At 43.9% G+C, this 19,364-nt stretch overlaps 1 protein-coding gene across 1 annotated transcript in view; it reads left to right on the forward strand.

Annotated features, from left to right (window-relative positions):
- Positions 1–5,645: 5,645 nt before the first annotated feature.
- The window catches only part of IGFN1 (immunoglobulin like and fibronectin type III domain containing 1), a 29,792-nt gene continuing 16,073 nt past the window's right edge, over positions 5,646–19,364 (forward strand). The window contains exons 1-18 of the mRNA XM_050911399.1: positions 5,646–5,678; positions 6,194–6,316; positions 8,958–9,097; positions 9,332–9,431; positions 10,294–10,341; positions 10,928–10,973; positions 11,741–11,915; positions 12,528–12,641; positions 13,651–13,822; positions 14,450–14,722; positions 16,060–16,716; positions 16,801–17,136; positions 17,185–17,256; positions 17,344–17,769; positions 17,902–18,438; positions 18,514–18,543; positions 18,625–18,879; positions 19,096–19,347. Of these exons, the coding sequence (XP_050767356.1) occupies positions 5,660–5,678; positions 6,194–6,316; positions 8,958–9,097; positions 9,332–9,431; positions 10,294–10,341; positions 10,928–10,973; positions 11,741–11,915; positions 12,528–12,641; positions 13,651–13,822; positions 14,450–14,722; positions 16,060–16,716; positions 16,801–17,136; positions 17,185–17,256; positions 17,344–17,769; positions 17,902–18,438; positions 18,514–18,543; positions 18,625–18,879; positions 19,096–19,347 (3,775 nt within the window). The 5' untranslated portion in view covers positions 5,646–5,659. The remainder of the gene's footprint in view (positions 5,679–6,193; positions 6,317–8,957; positions 9,098–9,331; positions 9,432–10,293; positions 10,342–10,927; positions 10,974–11,740; positions 11,916–12,527; positions 12,642–13,650; positions 13,823–14,449; positions 14,723–16,059; positions 16,717–16,800; positions 17,137–17,184; positions 17,257–17,343; positions 17,770–17,901; positions 18,439–18,513; positions 18,544–18,624; positions 18,880–19,095; positions 19,348–19,364) is intronic.

Here is a 19,364-nt window from a genome sequence, read left to right on the forward strand (position 1 = left end):
AAGTTGCAATGGCAAACTGGAAGCAAAAGATTTTGGGGCACAATATGCTGCACTTGCACTTCTAGGGTAAATCTGTCCGTGGAAATAAGTGGCCTTGTTGCTGCTGACGGGAACAGGGATCAGCCCGTGGCTGTGCTGGAAGGAAAGACTGCAAATTGAGATGTCTGTTTTGGCTGTAGCAGTGAAGCTGTTCTAGGAGGGACTAGATGTCTTTCAGACCTCTCGGAATAGCACAGACTGAAAGACTCTACTTGTGAAGGCCAAGCCCAGGCATGGTTGCCCCATACACAAATGCAATAATCCACTGTTTTTACTTCTCTGCTAAGGAATTATGGGATCTCCTAAGGACTCGTGGCCTCTGAGAACCAGTCTACTGGTGTGCCCTACAAAACTTGGATGTACAGCTTGTCCCTTCTTTGGACAAGCCATTGATCTGCACAAATGTTTGTCCTTCTTTGAGGCACAAAGTCTTGATCCAGCTTGCACTTGGAAATCCAGCGTTGCCTTGACTGATGGTCGCATCTGACCGGGTTGGCCCACTGCCTTGTTTGAGGCTTGCCAAAGGCACTGGGTTCAATTGCACCTCCCCTGGTGCTGTGTGGAGCATGGGTGTATAATGAGCCCCCTATAACTGCATGCAGCACGGTATAGAGACATCCTGGCTAGGCAGCTACTGAGCACAGACTTAGCTTCTAGGAGAGTGGAGAGGTGTGAGGGGGACAAGAATTTGTCATTTCTTTTGCCGCTTAGTGACATTTACAACAGACTAATAAGGGGTGTGGCTTCTTTCATACAGATAGCTAATAGCTGTGACCAAGAGACCTGTTGAACAGCTATGAAGAGCTCTGTGGTCTGAGTCAACGGACAAGGCCACCGTGGTCCTGGGAGACTCAGTATTGACTTCAAGCAGGATCATCTCAGAAGCTCAACCTGTAAGGTAGTGAGTTTGGTCATGTCACCACTGAGATTTGTGTGGGGGTGATACAGAGTGGGAAGTATGAAGTGTCACCTTCACTGTGACGGTAGACATTGCTCTGTGTTGCAGTAGGTCTGAAAATTGTTGTAAACGTTCTAGGAGGAGTGGTCTCCTATAGCTTACACCGATTTCTCTGGTGAGATGGCAGGCTGTTGAAGATCTGCCCTAACCGTCCCATGGAGCTAACATGGGACTTGTAGCACAGGTACGCTATGGTTTCTAACATTTGTTATTTTGGAGGCATTGTTTCTTGGGACAGCAAGTAGGGATATGTTGTTTTTTCTTCTGGAGATTTAGTAAAACTCCATTGTATTTGCTCTGCGATATTTGCTGTAAATTTATTGATGTATGAAAATGCACGTCTATGTTATGAAAGAATTTATGGGTATGTGGTGGACATTGAAAGGAACAGACTGACCTGTTCTCGTCTTGTCACCTCATAGCTGCTTCACCAAACTGACATGAATTCACTGTCTTGTTTACTGCTGTTAGGGCTTAATTGCTTTCATTCACTTAGAAAATATAGATGGTGTGTGTCTCCTTTTGGCATTTTGTGTCCATGCCACTTTAATAAATAAATAGCTATAAAGTATCTGGTGTATGCATACATAAATTGTGGACAGCATGAGCAATCACTTATGTTATATTCATAATCCCTGAGGCAGAAGAGAAGATCAAGTCAAGTATAGATTTACCGAAGGGATAAGTCACACAAAATCTGATCCTTGGGCATTCCTCCCCACTCTACATAAGACCTCCATTCATCACTGGACTGCTTGTGACGTTCCCTCTCTGTGACCTGCTCGGAAGTTTCATGAAGTTGCACTGCTGCAGTTGCTGGCCTTCAGTTCTGTGGTTCTAACCAAAGTCTTTGAGATTTTCCTGTAAAAATCTTCTGAAATGGGAACACTCAAGCTCAAAATATTACTTAAAGTTAACAAATAAACAAAGAAAGCCCAGCCAAAGCTAAAAGAGAAACTTTAGGTGAGAGATCTTTCTTCTCAGTGAGTATCTGGGTCCTCTGGTGTAAAGCACAGCTAGAATTTGAGACTGAGCACACAACAATTTGCTATTTTGTTTAGAACATTCGCTGTGTTGGGACTGTCCTGATTTTTATGAATTACAAAGAGAAATAGAATGCTGCATCTGTTGCTGATTAATTTATTATAATGATGATTCAAGTCTTCTACTGTGGTCTATGCTAGTGGCTTTGTACTCCATGTTTACGGTGCTTGTGCCAATGTCTGTGGTACATCCCTTGCCTCTGGACCCATCACCTCTGTATGAACCACTCACTGCCTGTCACTTCTCTACAAGTTTGGCTAATTTTGCTCGCCAGTCTCTGCCAGCTATTATGTCACATCTTGTTTGTGTGTTCCACTGTTTGAACCTCATAAATAACTACTTGTGACACCACTAGTACCTGCAAATCCTGTGACTCCCAAATGTTTTGCTTATTGACTTAGCTGATTTATGGCCCTATCACTAGTGTCCAGTCAGACTGCAAAAGGGAATGGGCTCTTGCTCTGTCTCATCCAGACAGGTTGATGGATAGACAAGATGAAGGGCAGACCTCCCATCCCATCAGGCTATCTATCTGGTTTATTTTGGTACATTAAAAATATGGTCAGTAGTCAAGGTCTTGCTCCTGCTCAGCATTCAAAGCTGTGGAAGCTTTGCCACTATCTCCAAAGGGGATGTCTCTGCAGCTGAAAAGCAGACAGACTTCTGCCTGGGATGAGAAGTAGCCAAGTCTTGGTTACGTGAACAAGGCTAATGCATGACAATGTTGTGTGTTTCAGAGGAGTGAGAGTGTTGAGCTACTTCCAATGCTAGCCCTGTTGTGCTGGGGATGTTGGTCAACAGCATTTCATCTAGGGAGGGGTAGATTGCCTTTTGGAAGTAGTTGTCGGCCTCCGTTGAATAAATAGCAACCTTGCTGATCATCTTAGTGTGGACACTTATGTTTCAAGCAGCTGTGAGTGGAGATATGAATTACACTATGACAATTTTTGGAAGGCTTTTGCTGTCTTTCATTTCTTTTCAAAAATCTGATTTCTTTTTCTAGGATTGAATTGAAGTCAAAGCAAAAACATGGTTATTCATGTAAGAAGGGAGCAGAAATTTTAAAAGTAAGCAGGGCAGGGTCTGAATGACTCTGTGCCAGCTGATATGTTATTTTCTGGTCCTCATTTAACACAGAAGACGCTAGAAAATGCAATTGTGGTTGGATTAATTACGCTGAAGGAATGTTCTCTTGCATATCCTGGCACTGTTATTTTAACTGTCCAATCAATGTGTGGCATTAACATGCTTCTGTCTCACTCTCCAGAAGGCAAGAATTCACGGGAGTTTAAGGACTCACAGCAGCTTATCTTTAATCCAAGTGAATTTCTGAAATATTTAAGGCCCTGTAAACTCAGCAGTTTACGCATAGTGCACATAGTGCATATTGTACATTGAGAGGATGCATACATGGTGACTATTACTACCTATACAAATATTGTCAGTATTTTTTTTAAACTAGATTTGAACGTAGACATCTCTTAATAGGTTATAATTATGTTAACATATATCCACAGTCATACTGGGCTGAGAACAACTGTCTAACATGATGCATTTGGTGACATAAGAAAATAATAAGTTTCTTGATGGCTTTGGACCTGAGAATTTGGACCATGTTCATGTTTCAGTGTAGATGCTCGTCAATATTGCCTAGTGTGGAGAGAAGAAGTTGGAAGCAAAGAATAAATGTGAGCGTAACATAAAAAGAGCTTAGGGGAATACTGTTACAAGCTAATGTCAAGTAATCATGTTTGTTGAAAGTTGTAAGCATTAGACATTTCAGCTCCAGGAGTGGTGACATGTTTAGGAAGATACAAGACTGCAAAAGGCAATAGGGGATTATAATGTTTGCTATTAATACAGTTCAGTACTTTGGAGGACAAATTAAGTCCATCAGAAGAGGGTGATCAAGAGTCTCTGAAAATCTCTGCCGTTTGCTGTGTAATACCCTGCCCGGTGCAGGGCAGGGAGCCCTGGAATCATCTTATTTTCATGTCAGTTTTGTGTCTTTTCCCTCCCACAAGCTGTTCATTCCCTTCATTTGCAGTTTTTAAAACATCTACGAATGGTTTACAGAAGTAACTATGTGATATGTCAAAATATCAGCACACAAAAGGTGGAACACTGAAATGTAAAACTCTTGTTTTGGTGGATAGCAACAAAAGTCACCCACACCAGACCGGGGAGGTGATAGAAAGAGAGGACTTGGCTGTCGTTCACACATTCCCATGTATCATTTCCCATTTCTGTTGTTTCACATGCATTTCCACTGAAGTCAGTGAGGTTCACAGAATGATTTTTCAAGTAATCAACTATTATGAGATTTGTATAGTGTGCAGAGCCCTAAAATAAGATTTGTGTTAAGGACAACAGTGGAGCCAGTGATTTGTTGTGGAGAGATGTCTATGTTCCTATTTGCAACTGCTGATTAATGGAAAAACAAAGTTTATCCTTTTGGCTCAGAATTTGACCCAGAAGTACTGTGAGTCACACTTTCTTTGGCCTATCTATGGGACATACAGCACAAATGATTTTTGTTAGCTTAGTTGTCTTTTACCCTTAGCTGAAACCAAGTATCACACAGATAATGCAACTCCGAGCTAAATGTATGACAAGGAGATGTTGGGGTCCTACCCAGAGTTTTCATCAGCTGTAGTGTGCCAATACTAGGTTGGATGAATGTCTGATATAGGGAACAGAATTAAGATCATAGGTGTGCTGACAAAGTCCATCTGCCTTTTAAAACTATTGAAAGTTGCATGTTCTCGTGTGACTCTGTGTTGACTGAAGGAGCGCAGAGGGTAAATAGAGACACGGCATTAATCCCACATGGGAATCTAATCTAATTGCTCTTTCAGAGCTTCAGTAACTCTATAGTTTCTGAGCATCTCTCATATGACAAGGAATCTGCCTTCACAGTTTGCTTGCAAGATAGTGATGTGTTACATTACACGTTGTCCAATTTATAAATACAGGGAAAGAGACACCTTTGGCAGAAGGTCACATGAGTGATCTATAACAATAACTAGTTAATGCCAAGTTCACACTTCACCATTTCCTTCTAAAGTAAGTAGCTTATAGTCTGCTCTCAGGTCTGTTGCTAATTTAGACGAGCTAATTTAGATCAGGATGTGCTTCTGCTTTATGCCCCAGTTTAGACATCCATCTCTGTGGCTTTCTTCTCAGCAACTGCTCTTGCCATCCATCAGAACTCACCACGTGAGTGCCATGTGGTGTAATATTTGCCTGAAATACGAGAGGAGGTCTTTGGAGAAAAGCCAGATGACATGGAAATGGAAGGGGTGACAGACGGATGCTGTTAGACGTGTACATTTTCCATTTAACCCTGCTAGCCATTTTCATACCTGATTTGTGCTGGTTCAAAACTGTGTCATGATGTGTTTTGGAAAGACGTGTCATGATGTGTTGATTGGCAGGCCTTTCTCAACTTGGCTGCTAGGATGTGGCAAGTGAGGAAGGGCAAACTGCGTCGTAAAAGTGGGCAGTATTAAGGTCTGTCATTTCCCTTGTGAACTGTAAATAATGAAATGATTTGTCTTTTTCACAGGAGAACCTGTAGTCTGTTTGTGCTGACCATAGGCAGCTGAGCAAAGCATCATGACGAGCCATCAGGCAGGTGAGAGAACAGACACAGCTATGAAAACTATCTGGGGTACCCCTGAGAATAAGCCCAACTTGCTTTTCTTGTTTGCCAGTTAGGTATCTGTCCCTCACCACCTCAAGGAGAGACACCAGTAACTGGCCCATCAGGTTCTGCTGACCTTTGCAATAGTGTCTTTCTCATGCTGGATTTTGAAGTTTTGTTTGCAACAACAACTGATGTAAAGCATTCTCTATCCAAATCATCGCTAGACCTGTAAGCTGGTGTGGCCCTGGATTGCCGTCTTGATTGCAGATTTTCCCACTTGGGCCCTAGCTTTGCAATAAGTCAGCACAAAATCACAGACCTTAATGCTCCAGCCTTTGGACACACTTACAGCCTGTAGTACTAGAATGGATGGGTCCTTTGTACTCCAAGAGGAGCTGAGCAGGAACAGTACTGTTATACAGAGAGGCAATGCAGATTGAGAGATTGTTTCTAAAGGACAAACATGTTATCTTAATTGAAGGTATTTTTCCTTGCCTTTCTAGTAAAATCCTTCAAGAAATCTTCTGTCCCAGGAGTTGTTATCACCCAGTTTGTGGATGATATTCCAAAAGGATGCAGTACACCTGACTTTGAGCGGAAACCAGTCACTCTGACATTGCAGGAAGGTGAGATTCTTGAAAAACAGTCAAACCCACAGACCTGGAGGCTTGACTCCACGTCTCACCTACATGAAACAATTATCGTAATTAAGTCAAGCTAGTTTCTAAAGAGATTTGACTAGACCAGAAAAAAGTGTTGTGTGGCCAAAGTCTTTGTTGTACTGATGAAAATTCCATCAGTACTGATAGAGGTCTCCTGAGTTTTCACTAGTGTATGCAAGATCAAAATCTGGCTCCTAATGTATACAACAAATGCTGTGAATTCTGCAGGAAGCTCTCAAAGTAAGTATTTTTCAGCAAAAGATTAAGCACATTGAAAAAGTTGTTTTTTCCTGTTGAACTAACTTGTATTATGAGTGTTAAGCACTAAAATGAACTGCTTTTTAAAGTAAGATATAATGACTGCAGATGCTATTTAGGCTGTACTACTTCTTCAAGAAGCAGTATGGATCTTGCACAGAGTACAGAGAAGGCAGCTAATGAGCCGAGACCTAAGATCGATGGGAAGCCTTCCAGTAATCTCTCTGCACTTGCAGAGAGTCATTTTTTTTTTTTTTTTTTTTTTTTTTGGAGTGGGATAGTCTGAGGAGATCGTATATCTCCTCTTCCCTCACAAGACTGAACCGTTTCTAGCACCCTGGATTTCAGTGTTGTCACACCCATCGGTTGATTTTCACGAGCCCTTGAGATTTTATAACGGAGCACAGTGGCCTCTAGTGGTATATCCCTCCTCCTCCTCCACCTTCCTTCCACCTGCAAGTTTCAGGCATGAACCAAGGCGGTGGTCAGTCACCCTGTCTAAATTTTCCAAGTTATTATTTCATTTACAGTAGGTTCGTCATAGTTCATATACAAAATGTTAGGGCATTCAGGTTGGTCACTGTGTAAGCTGAATTCAGTGTCTATGCAGATGCACGATAAGTGTCTTTAATTATATCATCATCACCCCATTGCATTCAGTGCACAGATTAGCTGATACTCCTAACTGTGGAGTTGTGTCCTGTGACGGATGGCAAGCATGGGAAATTGCAGCCAGAATGGCTAAAATTTGACAAAGGCATAATCAATTGGAAACAGACTTTAATAACAGATAGTACTGCAATCCCAGAAAAAGTTGGAAGATGCCTTTTGATAAGAATCTGTTGGCAGGAGCTTGCTGCATCAAATAAGTATTTTGGTGGTGACTGCAGAAGGGTGTGGGAAATATTGCAAGACTTTCTGGGGAGAATTTTTAACAGTGTTGGTCACCTGAAGACCAAAACTATTGCAAAAGAAAGATAGTAATCATTTCCACCCTGAGCTACGTCCACGGATAACTCACCTCCATTTCTGTTCCCCTGTGACACTCCCACTTACCTACACATGAGTCACTTCTCTGATTTGTTGTTTCATAGTGTTGCCTATGTCTTTGAAGCCTTTTGGAAGAAAAAGAAAAGGTTTGTACTAGGCAGTGTAAAGCTGTTGGAGATTTCTGTGGTCAGCTGCAGTATACTCAGGTTCTTAGGGGAGCAGAGATGAAGGAGAGAGCTCACAGGTAAACGCCATCCTCTTCTCTCTTCCTTGCCTCTTCGAATAGCAGAGCCTGGTGTGTTTGGAGTGCAAGATGGTGCCAGGCTAGCAGACAAGGAAGATATCGCAGAAAGATGACGTGTAGGGAGTACATGAGGAAACAGCCTACCCTGCATGGGTCCTCTCAGTTGTGGTACAGAGTTGTCTGTTAAGAACATGTTTTCTTCAGTGTGCAGAGGGGATATTTTCTTATTTCCACCTCCTAATAAATCCAAATTTATCCAAATGAAAAAGAGACCAGGAGCTGCAACTATTCACAGATGAACTTTACTGATGTCTGGAGACAGGGAACTCCAGCACAGTGAGTCCTTTGTAATTTAACATCCTGCCCAGCATGGTCGCAACAAAGGGAATAGTCTGAAAGAATGGAGAAGCAATGGGAACTTGTAGGGGAATATGTGTGTGATGAGAAGGGATTTGGGCATTTCATGGCTGTGGTACAAGTAGTGCATACCAGTTGCCAGAAGCAACTTTCTAGGCTGAACTTGCTATAGCGCCGTTGATTTCGGAGATGATCAGAGGATGTTAGCAGTCACGTCTGACAGGCTAACACCACACTTTAAAGGCCTTTTATGATTGAATACAGGCAAACCCTGACATTCTTGACGTGGGAAAGGTAGCCCAGCCTGGACTTGAGCTAATAACTGCTTGCTCTTTGGCCCTGCCCAAATATTGAGGGAGTTCAAAATCAGACCAAGATACCAAAAAATTGCTCTCTTGGGTACGTAATTTATCCGCATGGCTGTGCAATAAAAACACAGGCAGAGACCATTTGTGTCAGTGGTGAATTTTAAAGTTAGTTTTCAAGTAATCTCTTTGAAAGTCAGTGACTGAGAGTGGAGATTATGGCAGATGTATTGCAGTAATTTGGGCATTTAATGCAACTTAAACTGGTAATTTAGGCATCTTTTACAGAGAAAACCAAAAAGATATAATTATTTTCAAAGAATGTTTCTGCCTAAAACAACAGAGATGGCTCACCCTGGGGATCACTCTATTGATAACATAAGAGGCCTTGCATGAGAGTCCTCATGTTCAAGCCTGTCTTAAATAACTACTTTCTTGCCTCTTTTCAAAGGTAAAAATGCCATTTTCAGAGCTGTGGTCAAAGGTGTCCCCACCCCTGACGTGAAATGGACGCGTGTACAAGGAAGAATGGATGATCCTGCCAAATACGAAACATTCTTCAATAACGTTACAAATGAATTCATTCTGCAGGTAAAGATCAAATATTTCACATAAGACTCATGGAACAGAGAGAGCAATGGAAAGGAAAAACCTGCAGTGGGCTGATATAGGTGTCACCAGATCTAAGATAAGACAAAGATAAGCAAACAAAGCTTTTTAGAGTCATTCTGGGAACAGAAGAAAGCTGCTTTATTAGAAGCTGAAGGTTTGTGAACTGAACCACAGGACATAGCTGTGAGCTCTTACTCTGTTCTTCTTTTTAAGATAAACAAACTCACTAGAGATGACAGTGATTTGTATCGTTGCTTTGCTGTGAATGAATATGGGGAAGCTGCATGCTCTGCTGGCCTCAGGATCATACAAGGTAGGATTGACCTGTTCTGTGTTCCAAAGGTCCTGTGGTCCCAAGTAGCTGGCTTTGCTGTCCTCTGGGGGTGGGTGCCCAAAGCATTGTCTAGGTATCCTTGGTGTGAAGGTCTGTTTTTCCACTCGCTGAGTACTGGAGGTCTTCTGTGACTCCCCCCACTTCGGTGACTCCATGACAGTATGAGCTTTAAGGCAAGGGAGAAGAAAGTGGTAATGTGGTCACTGCACTGGACCATAATCAGATGCTCTGGATTTTGTGTTGAATTGGCTCAATCCTTTCTTTATGATATTGAAAGAATCAGTCCTTTGGGAGGGATCCATCCCACTTCACTTCAGATGTCTATGGTGTCCACCTGACCTAGTCCCCTGCTTCCCTTTATAGTCAATGGAGAGAAATGGGCACTTTGTGGGTAAAATATAACTGACCTATTCTTGGAATCTACTTGAGCAGGAGGTGGACTATGTTTAAAGTGTCCATTTCACCTGTGTGCCTGTAAAGTAAGTTTAGAAGGCAACTATCTGCATTTGGCCGGATAATCCTTGCACCTTGGCTCCCCATCTCTAAAACAAGTTGTTAATATTTCCTACCATTGCTTAAACCATAAACTTCACAGGGCAGAAACAGTCTCCTACAGTACCCAGTAAGCACAGAGTCAACTGCAATAGAAATACTGCGTTTATAGATGGAGATTACTAGGAGTCAATGTCAGATTGACAAGGAAATCCAGACTAGGATTTCCTCTTGCATTGGTAACAGATACAGAGGTTTTATAGTTCATTGGTTTACTGGTGTCAGTCTAAGTGTTATCTTGTTCATCTTATGGCTTGTTTTTCCTCTGTTTTCTCTTATAAACTATCAGTTGGCTTTAAGAGGAAAGCAAAATATGTTCCTGTTTATCCTGCTGATGGTAAGTTAGAGTTAGATTTTTTTTTGGGGGGGGGGGACGGACGGACGGACACATAGTTAATACTCCTCTGTCTACCACATTATTACTACCCCAAACCTGTAAAGAATAAAGTAAGAGAAGGGTTAATGAATCGCTAATGTTCTGTCGTCTCTTTCTGCTTGCTATTTACCTTTGGGTGAAGTGATGATCTTAGACATGGCTTTGAGCTGTTCTAATTAATGGATTCTGGAATCATTAGTGCTAGAAAAGGATTTTGTCATGTCAAATACAGCTAGATCAAACATGTTAACGTGGCTGGAAAATAGTGGGTTTCTAGAGTGTCCTCTCTAGAAAGAGAGGAAATCCCCCTAGGAAGTGATGAACTTTAATGGCACTCAAAGGACATGAGTATGGCAGAGAAAACTGGCTCTATGTTTCATGGCAGTTTTTTTGTAAAGTGTGAAAACATCACCAGAGGTAAACAGCATAGTAGAACGGCCTGTTGTCAGTGGCTATTTTGCATTATCTTCTTTTTGGGGATATATTTTACAGTGTTGGGTATCTGAATGTTTTTTGTTCCCCCCCCCCCCCCCCCCCGCTTTAACAGAGTTCAAAAAGAAGCTTCAGGACTTCAGGAAGCTGCTGAGGAAGCGGTAAGCCTCTGTAATGAAGGCCTTTGTTACACTTCATAGATGTTTCTTGATGATAGGGGACAGGATCTTCAAGGCAACACTTCTCGTTTCCAAAGTTGTTGTGAGGCTCAATATGGAGAGACAGAACAGTTTGCCACTGTCTCTGAGGCTAAGATAAACACAAGGTACCAACCTTGTTTTGAGGTGTATGTTCCTTTGCACCACAAGATTTTGACTTAAAAGGTGTGTTTCTCTGCTTTCCTGTTTTTAGCTCACAAGTAACTTCCTGGCTAAGTGACAAGTCTTCATGTAATGATCTTTCTGGCTAATCAGGGACTGAGCCCTGGCTCGCAGGCCAACTGCACAGACTGCCATGTGCACATTGCTAAAATCTCTTCACTTCCCAGGTGGGAACCTCCAAAGATTGCCTGATGGGAATGATCTCTGGCCTGTGCAAAATCCTGAACTGTGCTGAGAAATTACTTGGGAGAGTGCAAGCTGGCCTGGGCCAAACTGTGCCAGTGACTCTGCTGACAATTTAACCGTGTGGACAACTGCATTACAGTCTTGCCCTATATTGCCCAGGGTAAGACTGTTCCCTGGCAGCATCTAATTTGTAGTATAGATGCAGAAAACCTGTTCTGGAAGAGTTTCTTGTCTACATCTACAAGGCCAAGTGAACTACAGAAATGATGGAGAGAGAGATGAAAGCAGATTAAGTATAGAAAAACAAGACACCTTCTTGTCTGTCATAATGTCTAGATTTTTTTTTTTCTCCTCATTCTAAGGGCCCCAGCACCAAAACCAAAACCCTTGGACAAAGAAGCAGTCTGGCAACTGTTGCTGCATGCAGATAGGAGAGATTATGAGAAAATCTGTATGAAATATGGAATTGTTGACTTCCGTGGGATGCTGAGAAAGCTGCAGGAGATAAGGAAGGACACAGAGAGTGAACAAGGAGAGGTAAAATAAACTGAAACCACTGAAAGCACTGATTTTTAACAAACTGCAGAGTCCTATAGTTCCTCAGTAGCTTCTGAAAACAGGCTAAACCTTCCTAAATTGCTTTGTAGATGAAAATTTTATTGTATGACAGAGAATGATTTATGACAAAGTTTTAAAGAAGTCCTACTTCTATACTTATGCAGATGAAAATGCTGTTGACTTTCTTGAAGTTCAGTTCATAAATTTGAGGAGATACTTTCCATAGGGTAATGCTTTTATTAAGCCGCATGGCTAAAATCTGTATTCATTTGCCTCTGATGAGAATTTGGACCCCAAATTGAAAACTCATATGCTTGAGAGTCAAAATTGGCCTTCACGTACAGGGGCATGTGGAAACCTGGACGGACGGTGGTTGCATAGTTTGTGAATGACCAGGAGGTAGCACGTAAAATATAATTTACCTACAGGAGGAAACTGTGGAAACTTACAGATGCTTCTTCTATACACATAAAGTTAGAGGTAGCTCTTTTCTATACCGATGAAAAGTAGATTTCACATTAGTTCAACAGCTTAAGAACTTCTGTCATGGCAGCCTTATCATTTACTAGGTTCTTGTATCTTTCTTTGCAGTTAATACACAGTATCAGAAACTTTGAACACATCAAAGTCAACAAGGATGGAAAAGCTACGTTCAGTCTGATGATGGACCTGAAAAACAGTAACAGCAAAGTTTATCTGCTTAAGGTGAGGGGGCGAGATGAGTTGGCCAGCTCATAGCAGCCACTGAAGTCTTCTACATAAAATGCTTGATCTGCTGGGCAGTGGCTGAGAGCAAATAAGCTTCTTAAAGTTGTCTGTCCATTGCAGAATACTTGATTGGTTAGGTTACCTGGTGTGGGGGTCCAGGTAGTCTTTGGTGGTGAATATCACTTGGGATTTGTAGATCCAAGTACAGGGGAAACAGTCAGTTACTGACATCCTTTTGACTTCAAGAGCTCTTCCAGTAAGAGGCAATTCTAACAGTGTCTTTCAGGCTGCAGAAATTCTGCAGTCTCATATAAGAAAAACAGACTGATTTTATTCACTTTCTCGAGTGTGTTATTCCACTATAATTCACTTCTGTGAAAGAAGATCTCAAGGAAGTAAAACAACCTGTCTAGTTCTGTAGTTATTCTGATGTGATCCCCAGGTGATCAGTGCTGTGGATGTTTTTCTGGAAGATAAATTTCAAAATGCAGTTAGTGGCTTTAATACAGGGGAAATCAGAATTCATTAAAGAGGAGGTCAGACTAACTCTATGAACTTGTGAATCAAATGCATGACATGAAGTCTATGCAGCCACAGTGCGGAGAAGGTAACCCAAGTGTGTTACAGATAGGAAAGTGGTGAACTCGCCTGCTTATCCATCTATGAGGATGCTAAAATCTTAGCAAAGAAAGTACTTTGTCTTCGAAGTTACTGTAACTTTGTATTAGTTAAGCTTCAAAACCTTATGTGAGCTAGCAAAGTACTATTGTTTTGCCTAGTTTGAGAGTCTGATGCTCTGTTCTGTGCAGGACTTACTGCACATAGTATTGCCTCTGTGTTACATAAGCAATGAGCCCTGTCCACTTACAGCTGTCCACTGTAAGTAGTAATGTTGTTACTCATTTATATCAATAAGGCAATTGTAGCACAAATTTGGCCTGATTTGTTTGAAATGCCTTGCACTAGTTGTGCATTGCCTTTAAGAGTATATTCGTTCTCTTCCTAGGACGGTGAGAGGCTCCGATATGGAACGGGGGATGAATACAGAAAGCACTGCCTGAGGCGAATTGGAAAAAAGTATAATTTCATTGTCAATGATGTGCAGCCAGACGATGCAGGCTTGTATCAAGTCAGAGTGGAGGATGTACCTGTTTTCTCAACAGAACTGGATGCTGAATGTAAGGAATTGAGTTAGATGTATGTGATGTGCAACCGTAACAAGAAATTATTTTTTGCTGGAAAATTTTATCTAGGAGCATATGCAAAGCTCAGCAGTAAAACCTGATAACTACAGAAGACTGTTTTTGTGTTGCCAAATAAGGGCTCCTTATATGACACAGGTGAAAAAGAGCAGGAGGGCAATTATGCGATACGGGTGTTGCATTTGTAGTCCAAAGGACTAGGTTCAAGTACCAGTTTGGCTCTGACTTCTGGATGACAGTGAGAAAATTCCTTAAGTTACCCTATGCCATAGTTTCCTTTTGTAAGCTCAGATAATAACTACCAACTCGATACAAGTATCATGCTGCTGAAATACATTAATGACTGCAAATTATCAGCACATCAGAGTGATGTGTGGTATAACTGTCTCAGAAGATAATAAAGACAAAAATCTGCTTTTCTGCTTTTCTGTCCTGTAGAATCGGGCACAGGAGCACATCTCAGTTCTTCCTTTTTCTGCTTAAACCAATGCTCACAGGCATGGCAAGTTCCTGTCTGTCTTCCTTCAGCTGTGACAAGTTTTTCTTGGAAGACAGAAATAGCTCTCTGTTTCCTTTCTATAGCTTTTGATTTTTCCATTGCAGCCATCCCTGTGAGATTTGAGCAGCCACTCAAGGATGTGCATTGTCCTGAGGAAGAAGATGCTGTCTTTGAGTGTACCCTACGCGCACCCTGCTACGATGCTGTGTGGCTACACAAAACCCACCTCCTCGAGGCAAGTGAGAAGCACCAGATCTCCATAACACCTGATGGTCTGAACCACCAGCTGATTATCAAAAACGTTGTGCCCTCTGACAACGGCATGTACACGCTCGACACTGGACTCTGCTCCTCAAATGCCTGGCTTATTGTAGAGTGTAAGTGACACTGTATTATTCCCATGGTGTTGGCTTGAGGTGTGTTAACAAAATAATATTCCTCTCACCGCGTGATTGCTCATTGAGGTGATTCTATGCTGAGAAATGAATTGCGGAGCCTTTAGTTCCTAAATTATATTTGGAAAAATGAAGGTCTGGTTAGACCTTCTTTCCTCTTCAGATGAGACAAATTTTTCCCTTTTTATTCGTCCTGACAAATCCTATTGGCTTATTTACTCTGCAGTTACTATGAAGTAGCATGTTCTCCATCAGTTATCGAAAAATGCTCCATATTTCAACATGTGTTTTTGATGAAGCTGTCACTGTGTGAACACAGTACAGCATACAGGGGATCAAGGAGCGCTCAATACTATCAATTTGATACTATCAATACTATTCAATACTGTCTTGCTAGATAGTAGTATTCTTTCCAAATTAGAGGTTAAACATGTTAGAAGAAGCTCAAAGGAAGCTGGGAAGATGGGAAACATTCCTGTCAGTGCAAGCAGATTAACAGTTAGCTGGCTCATATTTTTTTGTTTCTGAAAGGTAGTTGCTTTGGTTTCTTTTGAGATCCTGCTGCAGCAAAAGGTGGTCTCTTTCATAAAGGCTTTTTTGGTGACCTTTCAGAAACAGTGCAGGTTGAGTATGACATGCAAAGAAACTGCCTACTGATTTCACTGAGCTGTTAATGCTCTACAGAAATGATATCTAGCCTGGAAATCAAAACAGTGAGTGACCTGCTCTCAGAGAAGTCTGAATTTTAGGTTAATACAAAGCTATTCACAGAACTGGAATCTTTAGTCTTCAGGTTGGCCATCTCTAAAATGCCAGGATGCCAAATGTGCAAGCTGCCTCAGTAGCAGTGAGATCCTAATTCAAGGGTGGGAACTGATGGTGACTCTGTGTGTGGGATATTCTGTAACTCCTCCAGGGCTGAAGGGAGAAGGCAGAAGGAACTAATGAGTCCCAGATACAATCTAAGCCCCTCTAAATTAGACCTGTCATGCTGGAAATTTGTTTTGTTTTTCTGCTTGTGTTGTTTTGTTTGTTTGTTTAACAAGCATGTTTCCACTAAAAATAATTGTCTTTTTAACTAAGAAACGTAAAATTATGTCTGAATGTGACACTGAAAAAATTCAGGATTTGAACTAAATTTAAATTTATTTAAATAGATTATGTTTCTGTGTCCTGGAATGAAATTATAACAAATGCTAACACATTTTCTTTGGTTGTTGATGTAGTACATGACCTATTGATTGTCTGTTCTTTTTTTTTTTCCTCTCTTTTCCTGTAAATTGTATCTCCTCCAATCAAACAATGCGTCTTCAATACAGATCCCAAAGGAAAGAGGAGACAGGGTGAAGGAGGTGAAAGAGAGAAAACTGAGTGGCTGAAAGAAACATTGCCAGATAAAGACAGGGCTAAGAAACTTCGACGCAGAGAATATGTTGGTGATGAAGATCATCTTATGGACACTGGCGAGGAAGAAGATGGCTGGTACAGAAATGGTCAAGGCGGCAGTCAAGGCCACACCACTGATGTTGATGGAAGCCATAGATTTTTGGGAAAAGATGGGCTACACGGAGCCCACAGAAATGGAAGGATGGGATTTGGGCAGTTTTCTGGAGCAGAACTAGATGGAGACTCAAGGACAAATGATGGTAGTAGCTTTGGATTAAAAGGTTTAGGAGGCAAAAGTGGATTAAGGCCTTTCCATGGCAAGGATTCTATGACAGGCAGAGCAGATACTGGTGATGAATTAGGAGGAGCAGGTGAATGGTATTCTGTGGATGGCAAAGATGGTGGTATGCTGGATGCTGCTAACATTGACATGGATGATGGAGAAGGTGTGGGCTCTCAGCATGACAAGGATGGTAAATTACGTGATACTAGTTACAGAGCTGGCTTTGGGGGTGTTGGGAGATTAGGTGCTACTGATGGAAGTTCTGTGTTAGATGGACTCGATCCCGACTCAACTGGAGTGGGAGATAGTAGGGGTGGTAAGGGTGATCTGTTCAGTAGGACTAGTCCAGGGACGGGAGCTAGAAAGAGTGCTGCAGGTACTGAGACTGCAGGAGGAATGAGGTCCCCCTATGGCAAGGAAGGTCTGCCAACTCTAGTTGATAGGAATGGAGCAAGTATAAACAGAGAAGGACAAACAGGGACTCCCCATGGCAAGGATGGCCTGACACTTCATGCTAGCGGTCATTTAGGTCAGGCAGGAAGGTCTGGCTTGCTGTATGGCCCAGGTGGTCTTCTAGCTGGAGAGGGGGCTATATCTGGTGCAGGTGGCAGTTCTACAGGGGAAATGCAGACTTTGTATGGTCCAGATGGTCGGCCAGTTGGAGCAGGTGTTGGTGATGCTGGTGTAGCTGGTGCAGGGGCAGGTGGGTCTCCCTATGGAAAGGATGGTCTCCCAGCTGGGGCTGGCATTGGTGGAGCTGGTATAGCTGGTGCAGGGGGATTTGGGGCTCCTTATGGAAAGGATGGTCTCCCAGCCGGAGCAGGTGTTGGTGGTGCTGGTATAGCTGGTGCAGGGGGAGTTGGGTCCCCCTATGGAAAGGATGGTCTCCCAGCTGGGGTTGCTGTTGGTGGTGCTACAGTTGCTGGTTTTGGAGGTGCTGGATCTCCCTATGGAAAGGATGGTTTCCCAGCTGGAGCTGGTGTTACTGGTTCAGGGGGATTTGGATCTTCATATGGAAAGGATGGTCTTCCAGCTGGGGCTGGCATTGATGGTGCTGGTGTAGCTGGTGCAGGGGGACTTGGGTCTCCCTATGGAAAGGATGGTCTGCCAGCTGGGGCTGGTGTTGCTGGTGCTGGTGTAGCTGGTGCAGGGGGAGTTGGGTCTCCCTATGGAAAGGATGGTCTCCCAGCTGGGGCTGGTGTTGGTGGTGCTGGTATAGCTGGTGCAGGGGGAGTTGGGTCTCCCTATGGAAAGGATGGTCTTCCAGCTGGGGCTGGTGTTGGTGGTGCTGGTGTAGCTGGTGCAGGTGGAGTTGGGTCTCCCTATGGAAAGGATGGTCTTCCAGCTGGAGCAGGTGTTGGTGGTGCTGGTGCAGGGGGAGTTGGGTCTCTGTATGGAAAAGATGGTCTCCTTGCTGGAGCAGGTGTTGGTGGTGCTGCAGTTGGTGGTTTTGGAGGTGCTGGATCTCCCTATGGAAAGGATGGTTTCCCAGCTGGAGCAGGTGTTACCGGTTCAGGGGGATTTGGATCTTCATATGGAAAGGATGGTCTTCCAGCTGGGGCTGGCATTGATGGTGCTGGTGTAGCTGGTGCAGGGGGAGTTGGGGCTCCATATGGAAAGGATGGTCTCCCAGCTGGGGCTGGGGCTGGTGTAGCTGTTGTAGGGGGTGTTGGGTCTCCCTATGGAAAGGATGGTCTCCCAGCTGGGGCTGGTGTTGGTGGCGCTGGTGTAGCTGGTGCAGGGGGATTTGGGTCTCCCTATGGAAAGGATGGTCTCCCAGCTGGGGCTGGTGTTGGTGGTGCTGGTGTAGCTGGTGCAGGGGGAGTTGGGTATCTGTATGGAAGGGATGGCCTCCCTGCTGGAGCAGGTGTTGGTGGGGCTGCAGTTGGTGATTTTGGAGGTGTTGGATCTCCCTACGGAAAGGATGGTCTGCCAGCTGGAGCTGGTGGTGGTGGTGCTGGTGTAGCTGGTGCAGGAGGATTTGGGTCTCCATATGGAAAGGATGGTATCCCAGCTGGGGCTGGTCTTGGTGATGGTGGTGCTGGTGTAGCTGGTGCAGGGGGAGTTGGGTCTCCCTATGGAAAGGATGGTGATGGTCTCCCAGCTGGAGCAGGCGTCGGTGGTGGTGGTGCTGGTGCAGAGGGAATTGGGTCACCATATAGAAAGTATGGTGTTCCAGATGGGGCTGCTCTTGGTGGTGGTGGTGCAGGGGGAGTTGTGTCTCCCTATGGAAAGGATGGTCTGCCAGCTGGGGCTGGTGTTGGTGGGGCTGGTGTAGCTGGTGCAGGGGGATTTGGGTCTCCCTATGGAAAGGATGGTCTCCCAGCTGGGGCTGGTGTTGGTGGTGCTGGTATAGCTGGTGCAGGGGGAGTTGGATCCCCTTATGGAAAAGGTGGTCTCCCAGCCGGGGCTGGTCTTGGTGGTGCTGGTGTAGCTGGTGCAGAGGCAGTTGGATCTCCATATGGAAAAGGTGATCTCCCAGGTGGAGCAGGCGGTGCTGGTGCTGGTGCACTGGGAGTTGTGACTCCCTGTGGAAAGGATGGTCTCCCAGCTGGGGCTGGTGCTGGTAGTGCTGGTGTCATTGGTCCAGGGGGAGTTGTGGCTCCATATGGCAAGGATGGTCTGCCAGCTGGGGCTGGTGTTGGTGTAGCTGTTGTAGGGGGAGTTGGATTTCCTTACGGAAAAGATGGTCTCCTGTCTGGAGCAGGTGTTGGTGGTGCTGGTGTAGCTGGTGCAGGGGCAGTTGGGGCTCCCTATGGAAAGGATGGCCTCCCTGCTGGTGCAGGCATTGGTGTTGGTGGTGCAGGGGGAGTTGGATCTCCCTATGGAAAGGATGGTCTCCCAGCTGGAGCTGGTCTTGGTGGTGTTGGTGTAGCTGGTGCAGGGGGATTTGGGTCTCCCTATGGAAAGGATGGTCTCCCAGCTGGGGCTGCTCTTGGTGGTGCTGGTGCAGGG

The sequence above is a fragment of the Gymnogyps californianus genome, chromosome 27 (genome assembly GCF_018139145.2).
Source record: "Gymnogyps californianus isolate 813 chromosome 27, ASM1813914v2, whole genome shotgun sequence".
NCBI lineage: Eukaryota > Metazoa > Chordata > Aves > Accipitriformes > Cathartidae > Gymnogyps > Gymnogyps californianus.